This window comes from Bidens hawaiensis, unplaced genomic scaffold, assembly GCF_021521415.1.
Source record: "Bidens hawaiensis isolate Kalapana, Puna unplaced genomic scaffold, B.hawaiensis_p1.1 tig00002236_1, whole genome shotgun sequence".
Lineage (NCBI taxonomy): Eukaryota > Viridiplantae > Streptophyta > Magnoliopsida > Asterales > Asteraceae > Bidens > Bidens hawaiensis.
The window spans coordinates 3,328,362-3,339,130 of record NW_027491119.1 but is presented as its reverse complement, the minus strand read 5'-3'; the positions used below and the strand labels follow the sequence as shown (position 1 = coordinate 3,339,130).

The following is a 10,769-nucleotide window of genomic DNA, read 5'->3' as shown; positions in this document are numbered from 1 at the left end:
ATTTGATAAAAGGGAAGTTAGGAGATGGTAAAAAGATGGGTTTTTGGACTGACAATTGGGTTGGTAATATGTGTCTAAAAGAAAATTGTCCAAATCTTTTCAAGTTGGAAAAGGAAAAAAGATGTAAAGTGAAAGAAAGATTTTGGAGATTGGGTGGAAGCGGTGGTTGGGCGTGGAACTGGTACAGATGCCCAAGCACTATACAAGAATTGACTGAGTGGGAGAAGTGTTTTCATTTGATGAACGCTGCTCCATGGAGTGAAGGGATAGACTCGTGGGTTTGGCTAAGTGATAAAGGGGGGGCGAGTTCTCAGTTAGTTCGGTTAAAGGTTTAATAACAAAAAATAAAAATATGGGTAATAATTATGCTATGAAGTGGAGTAAATGGGTTCCGGCAAAGTGCAACATTCATGCTTGGAGGGCGGAGATTGGTAGATTACCTAGTAAGGGAGTGTTGGAACGAAGAAATGTAAGGGTCTCAGACAATATTTGCGTTTTGTGTGAGGTGGAAGGTAAGTCAGTGGACCATATAACAACGGGTTGTGGCGTTGCGGCGGTTGTTTGGGAACACGTTAGTCGTTGGTGTAAAGTGCCCCCTATTTATGCTTTTTCGGTTAGAGACCCCTTAGAGCTTCATAAGTCCATCAAGCTTGGAGATGTAGAGAAAGATGCGTTTCATGGGATCATCGTTATTGCTTGTTGGAGTATTTGGAAAGCGAGAAATAATAAGGTGTCCAAAGGAATAAGGTGTCCAAAGGAATTGAGGTTAAAGTGGAAGACATTATTGGAGACATAAAATCTCTTGGTTTTCTTTGGTTCAAGAATAGGTCTAAGTGTAGATCGATAAGTTGGTCGAATTGGTGTAAATTTGTTTTCATGTGATTGTGTTTTCTCTTTTTTGGCTGCCTCTGGGTTGTGAAGGTGGCTTGGTGGCGTTTTGTTGGAGTTTGTGCTTGTTTATAAAAGTTAACAGTTCGAAAAAAAAATTGTTAATCCCACAAGCTTAAAAAAAGAATCCCTAATTAAAGAGAAGTCAAAGTCAACGGGTAGAGAGACCTAACCTTCAAATTTAATAGTATTCGAAGAAAATTTTCACATATTTATAAATAAATATTTAGATGTATAATTATATTATAACCTTAATATATATAGTTTCTTAGGTGAATATAAGTACACGTAAAACATATTAGCTTTTCAATTAAGGATATTATAGTTTATTGTATATTAATATGGTAGCTAGTGTCGGGCATGCGATATTCATAAGGTTATAACAAAAACCTGTGGAAGTTGAATTCAAACCGCAAACCTATGCTAGATGGGAATTCAGTGTTTACTACTACACGACCACCAGGGGCACCTCCATGGGAGGGTTTCAAACACGAATGGACACCCACTTGGATGGACAACCATCTTGGAAGGCTTGCCCGAACGCGGCTTGTTGTGGACATGTCCAAGAAACCTCAAAACACCCACTATTTTTACCCTTTCTTAAACCCAACATTCTCTTTTTACACATGGTTCATAATCACAAACTAGAGATTTCTCTTTTCGTCATGTGTATAGCTCGTCTCTTCTCTCTCTTTCACGCAAATGTGTTCAAAGGTCAATGACTCAACGGACCCGTGTTGCTAATGGTCTAATGCCAACAAGCAATTGTTTTTGGTGACTTGTTGCTTATTCTTTCGAGATAAAAAAAAAGATTTAAAATATACATTTTGTAAAAAAAATAAGATATTGAATTGACAAAAACATAAATTTCACTTTTAAAAGAATATTTGGATTTTACTCTTTGTTCCATTTGGACTAAAAGAACACGTTCCTACAAGTTGATGATTCCTTTAGCCCATGATGATATCTTCTCAGAATCTCTAGGCGGATCTTGACCTTTTGTTATTTTAAATTTATTTATATATAATAAAGTTTTATTAAAGAACAACTTGTGATTTTTGTCAATGTGGTTTACCTAAATCTGCGGTTTTAGTCTAATAGTTTCAAATTTGTGACTTTCGTCTATGTGGTTTCATTTCACTCGCAATTAAACCCGAATTCACTAATCCCGTTAAGTCTGGTCATTAAACCCATCAACATGTCCTTCACGTGAGGGGCAGTTCTATCATTTTTCTTCTCAAATAAACCCAGTCCTAAACCGACAAAAACAATAAACCATATAGTTTTAATTTAGTATTGTCCAAGTCTATTGTTAATTATCGCTTTGTGTGTGTATGTGCCGTTTTTTTTTTTTGAACTTAACTGTTGGTGATTTGGTGGGTACGAAAGAAGTATGTAATATTTTGAAAATAATATAAAAAGATATATAATATGTAGAAGCTTGTTAATAAGTTTTTGTTATCGTTATTAACTTATTATCGTTTCTTGTGCCGTCTAAAGATACAAATATGCTTCTCGCATGCTTAAGAAAAATTAAATAATTTCTTGGGAACTAAAGTCAAATTTGAAGTGGACACATAAAATTAAGTCAAATGGTGTCAACAAAGACCTCACCTTCCTCAACTCATTTGCCATAAAATAATTTAAAAAGTTGCCGAGCATGTGTCATGAAATATCAAAAAGTTTTTTCAGTTATGCCATAGTGTTTTTTTTGTTATAGTTTATTGTATATATATTAATATGGGAAGTTAAAACAAAAATAAATAAATAAATAATAAAAAAATAAACTATATATTAGAACAATGATTTTATTCTTGTTCTAAATAATAAACCTTATTAATTAAACTAAACGGTACACTTTGATTTCTAACTTAAATAGCTCATAGATAACTTTTAAACATGTTAAGGTGCATCCCCGCTATCTAAGAGTTTAGCGTTTAAATCCAGCAAGGTGCACGATCAATCTATTTTTGAATGGAACAAAATTATCACATAGGTATAAAAATATAATGATATAAAGATTTGGGCATATAACACAAACGAACAAAAGAAAAATCAACACATAAAAATGAAACAAGGAACCTATTAGGCTGAGGGGTGTGGAGCGCGAGAAAGGGCGCGTGAGGCCATCCGCTCGCGCCCCGGGGCGCGAGCACCACACCACCGAGGCGCGAGAGGGGCGCGAGCGCGGATTTCCAGGCGGGCGCAAGAGGGGTAGCGGCTGGGAGAACGCGTGAAGTGGCCTGGGAATGCGTAAATAGAGCCGTTGGGCTCTTTGTTTATTAAAAAAAAAAAAAATTTTTCTCTATAAAACCAATATCACATACCACCCAAAACCAATATCACATACCAATATCACATACCACACCCAAAACCCAAAATCACCCCATCTTCCAAACCTTTTTTTAAAAACATGGCTGGAAATTGGTACCGAAACCTAGATTCAGATTACAGTTACGACGATTTATGGTCGGCACCGGACCAACCGATGTTTTATTCGGGGTCGCAACAATCATCCGGCTTTCAACCATCCAACATACAACCGTCTCCTAACTTTGTTGTTCCGGAGACACAAGAACCAGAAGGTGAAGCTGCGGGACAAAGAAGACGCGTCCACCGGAAAACCACTCCGTGGTCATCGGATGAGAAGGAAGCCCTGTGTCGGGCTTGGATAGTCATTTCTGAGGATCGGCGTTGCGGTAATTGTTTTAACGTTTTTAAAAATGATTTTTAATAAAAAAGTTAAATAAAAAAGTTAAATGACTTACAAATTTATTTATGCATTTTGCAGCGGACTACCAAAAGAGCAAGGTCTTTTGGACAAAGGTTAGGGAGACGTTCTATTCGCTCGTTGGGAGTACAGAGCGGAACGCCGATATGATTTCGGGTCGGTGGACCGAAATCAGAAAATTTGTCGGCTTGTTTACTAATCTGTTCAACAGGAACGCCGGTCGTATGAGACCAAGTGGCAGTGACGATTTGGCGGTTTATAATTTCACTGTCGAATAGTGGAAGCAGGAGTGCCTGCGGAGGTATGGGACGGTGAAGACGTGGGACGATGTAAAGGTGTGGGAGAGGTTGAGAAGGTGTTCTAAGTGGGTTGAGCTGGTGGCGCCGGACCTTGATGCGGAAGTAGGGCCGAAACGGACTAAAACTAGTTCGTCTGGAGCGTATAGCACTTCCGCCGGGTCGGATTGCCGGGTTGGATTTGACCTAAACGTTGCGGGGGAGGAAACGTCTTCACCGCCGAGGAGGCGGCCATTGGGAAGGGACGCCAGGGGGAAAAAACCGGCTGAGGGGGAAGCCGTAAACATCGCCGATCTTGTTGAATCCCTCAATAAATTCAACAAAACCATGGAGGTGGTCTCTAATGACAAAAAGGAAAAAAAAAGAATGAGAGATTTGGACTTCCTTACAAGAGACTTCAGTAACCTAAATCCGGTCGACCAAATGCTGATGGAAAAACAAAAGGAACGTATCCGGAAGAGGTTGATCGAAGAAGACCAAGCCGAAGAATAAGAATAATGTTTTTTTTTAGTACTTTAATTTTTTTTTTAGATATTAATGTGTTTTTTTAATTAATGTGTGTTTTTTTAAATAATTTATGAGTTTTTTTAATAATACGTTTTTTTAATACATTTATAAAAAAATAAAAAAAAAACCGCTCGCGCCCCCTCTCGCGCCCCTCCACACCAGGGCCCGGGGCGCGAGCACCACAACCAACACCCATCTTATCAAGTTTCTCTCTCTGCCACACGTCACAATATTATTGGCTGGAGCCCCCACTCGCGCCCCCACACCCCTCAGCCTTAATGTGTAATGTTCTAAAGTTGGTATGTCACTTTATTTCCAGTTTTCAATCATGTAGAAGAAATGATTATGTCAATGAAAAGGACTTTCTGTTATAATTTTTTTTTATTAAACATAGCTAAATATTATTAAACTAAAAACAATCTATTTTTTTAAGGATATCATGTCGGCGAATATATATAACGGATATTAGATCTTGGAATCTAAGTCAAAGGGAACTAGTAAGCGAATCATATAAAAATTAGCGTGTACTTTTAACTTAAATTCAAATGTTATATACATTATACATACCATGCCAGCACACTTACAACCAGTCAACCACCGAGACACTAAAAATTACAGCATGTCACACAATTAATCGTTTGACCAAGTGTAGTAGGCGTTGCCTTTGTACGCATCATCAATTTAAGGCGCCAAAGGAGCCAGGCGCGATAAGGCAGTGGAGGGCGTGACGAAGGCTTGGCATACAGAGCAATTGCTTTTACTAACCAATCAATATGCTCATTTCACATTTAAAAAATAAAAAATAAAAAAATAATTGTTTTATTGTTTAAATCATTATTTATGTGTGAGGAAAAAAGTTATGAACGTCTATTTGCTATACATGACCGTATTTTTTGTTAGCTAAAGCATCTCAATTACATATGTGATATGATCTTAAAAACTTTATAGTGATACAAAGTGGCCAAAAATTCACACATTTAACCACATTTTGATATTTATGTGTAAGTATGATATTCAAACATAAGGTGGTGTTTATTTTATAAAACAAAAACTGTCTGTAATCTGATTTTATCTGTTTCATGTTTGCAACTGAATATGTGGTTTGAAAGTGGTGCTGCAGTGTCCGGTGACGAGCGGAGATCTGGTGGACGATGCAGTGGTGTCCGGTGACGGTGCGACGGCTGTGTCAGATGATGGCGCGGCAATGATGTGTGTTTAGGGTTCGAAGATACGTATGTCCATGTTCAGAGATAATGATATGGTTATGTTTTTTTAGGGTGTGAAGAAGGGTCTTGTGGCCGTAGACATGAGCTTATTGCGGACATTTTAAGCAAAAACAAACACAATCTTAATCGATTACACAAAACCAGTAAAATATTAAGAAAAATGTGTAACATTATTAATGATTTGCCTTAATTAAAATATCTTTTAACATGTTACCTCAATCTAGTCTAAACATTTCTTAAAATATTAATTCATTTTTAAATAAAAAAAACAGGAAGTCGAGTTTATTCCAATGCTCGAAGATCCTCTTGTCTGCCACTGTACAACTGCTACCAAGACTTCGTTTCATACTTTCATTACTACTTAAACCTTCACTTGACACTCTTATTACTCTCATGCCACTCATCTTTCATAAATTTCAATACAACCAAAGCAGTGAGATTTTCTTTTACATACATAAATTCATATACCTAAAAGAGTATTAAATCTAAGACGTGTTATGTATTATTAAATATAAAAAGCTATGATAAAGCTTTTTTAACACATAGCAATCAACCTATCACTTAAAAAATTTACTAGGTTCATTTGTTTTAGCATGGCCGGCTGAAGGGTAGTGCCGGTCGGACCGTCGGCCGGGGCACGTAATTTTTAGGGGTTAAAATTTTTTGTATTTATATTTTTTATATATACATTTAAAAATATAAAACTTATAAAATATGAATTGCTCTTTACTATCTTATAATTATTGGACCCAAAATTCTTTTTTATTCATAATCCATTTAATCAAGTTTAAATTATTGGACCCAAACTAAAACTAAAAACTAAAAAAATAAAAATAAAAACCCGATGTAAAATAAAAGAAATAACGGTCGATTGAAATTTTTCTTTGGCTCCTTCCTTCTTTGGGAATGCTGAATAACGACCAACCCAGACGACCAGGCGACCACCACTGTTGGTTCGCTGTTAACTACCAGGCTCCTCCACGGTTGACAAAGCTAGCCACTAAGGACCAAGCTATATTTTTTTTCCAATGCTAGGAGAGTTTCACGAATCATTGGTTAATCGTTAGTTATTACAGTATTTGATTTTAATAATATATTTTTCTATGTTTATTGTTATAACATTAAGCCTCGCTTAAAAAAATTTGCTTGTATATTTCGTTACTCGTTAAGGCTATGGGCTTTTTTATTTCGGCTCGGCTGAGATATATAAATTCTCGGAGACGGCCCTGTGTTTTAGTTCGGTTTCTATTAACATTTTGATAATAGTTTATTTGGTTTTTACATGTTTTATTCATAGTCATGAAGTGTAGGATGAGCGATAATCGAATTGTTAACCAACGAATCCGAATCAAAATTAACTGAAAATCGAATTAACCAGAAATCAGTTATTGTTTTCTATGCATCCTTAGTTAATCAAAATTAACTGAACCATTTATATTTCCATACAAATCTAACTTTAACACCACCATTTCATTTACTTTTACTAAAATTTATTAGCCCAATCTGGTTTTAATTTTTAACCGAAACTAATAAAACCAAAAACAACAAACTAACTGAATTACCGAACATAATAATTATGTTACCAGTTTCGGTGGATGATTTTGCGAAAACCGAATATCAGTTATTCAATTTTCAGTTTCGGTGGAATGGAATAACCAAACCAAAACGACACATCATGGAAGTAAATAAATAATTTCTCAAAGATAAAGTACCAATTTGAAAAAGGAAAATAATAATAATAAATGAATTTTTGTTGCTTATTTACCCTACAACACCCCTCTCATAACTTTCATTTCCCAAACAACCCCTCATTCTCTTGCACACAAACAAAGACCATCTCCATTAATAGCAGAAGGAAATGCTTTCACCCAAACTATGACTTCTTCTTTTAGACTCATCTTCATCTTCCTTACACTCATTTCAACATCATTACAATCCTCAACCTCAGACCCATCCAATTCCAACCCCTGCTCACCATCAAAGCTAATAATCTCCGGCAACTCCACTATTTACAGCGAAAACAAAACATTCGCCCTCGGCTTCTTCCACACAAACGACGAATCCAAATGGTATTTAGGCATATGGTACGCCTCAATACCCACTCCTACCTACGTCTGGGTGGCCAATCGTGACCACCCATTGGCCACCCAGGAGTCATCCTCTTTCGAGATCGTTGGCCAAAACATCGTTATAAAATATCACTGCGACATCGTTTGGACAAGCAGCAGTGGTTTTAGTTTTACTGATGTGAAGCTTCAAGAGGATGGTGATATGGTGGTCACTGATCCTCTTGGAGTTGTCGTGTGGCGTAGCTTTGACAATCCCGCAGACACGTTTCTGCCTGGAATGAATTTAACAGCTGGTCAAACGTTGACTTGCTGGAGAAGCTCGAATGATCCGGCACCCGGGTTGTATTCATTGCGGCTGCGGCCGCAGGGGTTCGGTGAGATAGAGCTTTTGTTTAATGGGAGTCGATCGTATTGGTCGAGTGGGAACTGGACCGGGAGTATCTTTGCGAATGTACCGGAGATGACTCTTCCTTACATTTACAGGTTTTATTTCGATCACCCGTTTACCGAAATGGCGACTTTCGGGTTCACCGAGATAACTAGTCAGCAGGTATTGTTGACTTGGTTTAAAATAGATTCGTCTGGGCAAATTGTGCAGAGCACCTGGTCGCACCAGGCGGAGTCTTGGAATATGTTTTGGTCTCAGCCGGATAACCGGTGTAGGGTGTATGGGTTATGTGGGAACTTTGGGTTTTGTAATGCGAAAGCTGTTGTGAATCCGTGTAAATGTTTGGAGGGGTTTCGGCCCGTGGATGGGGCTGGGTGGGATGCTGGGGATTATTCTGGCGGGTGTGTGACGGATAGTGATGATACTGATTGTGGGAATGATAAGTTTGAGGAGATTGGGGATGTCACATTTGATCAACAGAAGATTGAATCGTTGACAGGTAGTCGAAGTGATTGTGAACGGAGATGTTTGAGTGATTGTTCATGTGTTGCTTTGTCATATAATCCGAAAACGAATTCTTGCAAGAATTATTTTGGGGGGATTTTGAATCTTGGGAATTCGAGTTCGGATTTGGGGATAATTCAAAACTCATTGATTGTTAGAGTTCCTAGAGGAGTATTCGGAAAGAAAATGGGACGAAATATGGTTATTTTGATAAGCACGGCCAGTTGTTTTCTTGCGATTACATTGATCGTGTTCATCGTTTTCCTGATTCTAAGGAAGAAAACAATTACAAGAAAGAAACTCGAAGAAGAATCTGTGTTTCCAGTAACGAATTTAAAGGTTTTCACATACAAAGAGCTTCACGCAGCCACTAACGGGTTCTCGGAGCAGCTGGGACATGGTGGGTTTGGGGCGGTTTTCAGTGGGAATGTGGATTTGACCATGGTGGCAGTGAAGCGGCTGGAACGACCGGGTGGTGGTGAAAAGGAGTTTCGGGCGGAGGTATGTACAATTGGTAATATTCAACATGTTAATCTTGTTAGATTAAGGGGCTTTTGCTCTGAAGAATCACATAGGCTTCTAGTTTATGATTACATGCCAAACGGTCCGTTAAGCGTTTACTTGAAATCGGGTGGGCGGAATCTTAATTGGGATGCTAGATTTAGGATTGCGGTTGGGACCGCACGAGGGATTGCTTATTTGCACGAAGAGTGTCGGAATTGTATAATACATTGTGATATTAAGCCGGAAAATATTTTACTCGATCAAGATTTTTCCGCTAAGGTGTCGGATTTTGGGTTGGCAAAGTTGATCGGGCGGGATTTTAGTCGAGTTTTGGCCACAATGAGAGGAACTTGGGGTTATGTTGCTCCCGAGTGGATATCGGGAGTGGCTATAACCACGAAAGCGGATGTTTATAGTTACGGGATGACGTTGTTGGAGTTGTTAGGGGGTCGTCGAAATGTGGAGGGCCCGCCCGATGGTGGTAATGGTAACGAAAAGTGGTTTTTTTCCGCCTTGGGCAGCGAAAAGGATAACGGAAGGGGATGTGGCGGCTGTTGTGGACGAGAGGCTTGGCGGGGAGTATAATGTGGAGGAAGTGGTGAGACTCGGGTTGGTGGCGGTGTGGTGTATACAAGACGAGGAGGTCGCCAGACCGACAATGGGGATGGTGGTGAAGATGTTGGAAGGGGTGGTGGCGGTGGAGGTGCCACCGCCACCTAAGCTGCTTCAAGCGTTGGTTGCGGGCGAGTCTTTTCGTGGCGTTGGCGGGGCGAGTCAAAACGATACGTTCACTCGTGGCTCGAGTGAGTCTAAGGATTCATAGTCAAAACGATACGTTCACTCGTGGCTCGAGTGAGTCTAAGGATTCATAGTTTGTTGTTTAAGGTGATCTAGTGTTTAATCAACAATTCTGTTAATAGTTTAATTACTAGTTAATATGTTTATTTGGTTTATGGTAACATTTAAATGTTAAATCTATAGGTTATTAGTGATTTGGATATATTTATGTGTAAATACTGGAAGTGTGTGGAGTATTATATATTACTATTACTGCTATTACTCTGATATAAAATAGAACTTTGGTGTCACAAGTGTCATATTAGGTTACTTGGCGGGCTAATACGATATTAGGTCACTTGGCGGCACCGTATTAGCCCGTGAATTTTTTTAGATATGTTACTATAACGAACGTAAAGGAAATCGATCAAATGTCAATATTTTTTGTCATGGTTCTGATATCATCTCGAAACTTATGGAAACCGAACAAATTCGAGTAAACTCGCCGCCTCAACGTCTGTAACTGGCAACGCTCGGGTTTTACCAACGCTCAAATTTATCGTCCGACCCCCCCCCCCCCCCCACCAAATTGGCCATTGGTCCACCTTCATATTTATATATATTTTTTTCATTTTTTAGCTCCAGTACCGTAACGCCCTAACGGCTGAGACCCACAATGCTTGTATTTTACACTACCCGTGCTTGCCGAACAAATAAACATTGTTTTAAATATTTTGTTTTTTTATATATTAATCTTTTTATATGTTAATTTGACGAATTACTTTTTTGGGCTTTAACGCCCTAACGAATGTAACCGATACTGACCGAATTCGCATCGCCTCATTATCGTAAGGCTCGGTTTTACCAACGTTTGGGTTT

The 10,769-nt window shown here is 38.5% G+C and overlaps 1 protein-coding gene and 1 pseudogene across 1 annotated transcript; both read left to right on the top strand.

Moving 5' to 3' along the window:
- Window positions 1-352: 352 nt before the first annotated feature.
- On the top strand, window positions 353-796 carry LOC143611423 (uncharacterized). Its single transcript, XM_077085626.1, has one exon. The coding sequence runs from the start codon at window positions 353-355 to the stop codon at window positions 794-796; it is 444 nt and encodes a 147-aa protein (XP_076941741.1).
- A 6,727-nt stretch (window positions 797-7,523) lies between these two features.
- LOC143611413 (G-type lectin S-receptor-like serine/threonine-protein kinase SD2-2 pseudogene) lies at window positions 7,524-9,936 on the top strand (annotated as a pseudogene).
- The last annotated feature ends 833 nt before the right edge of the window (window positions 9,937-10,769 follow it).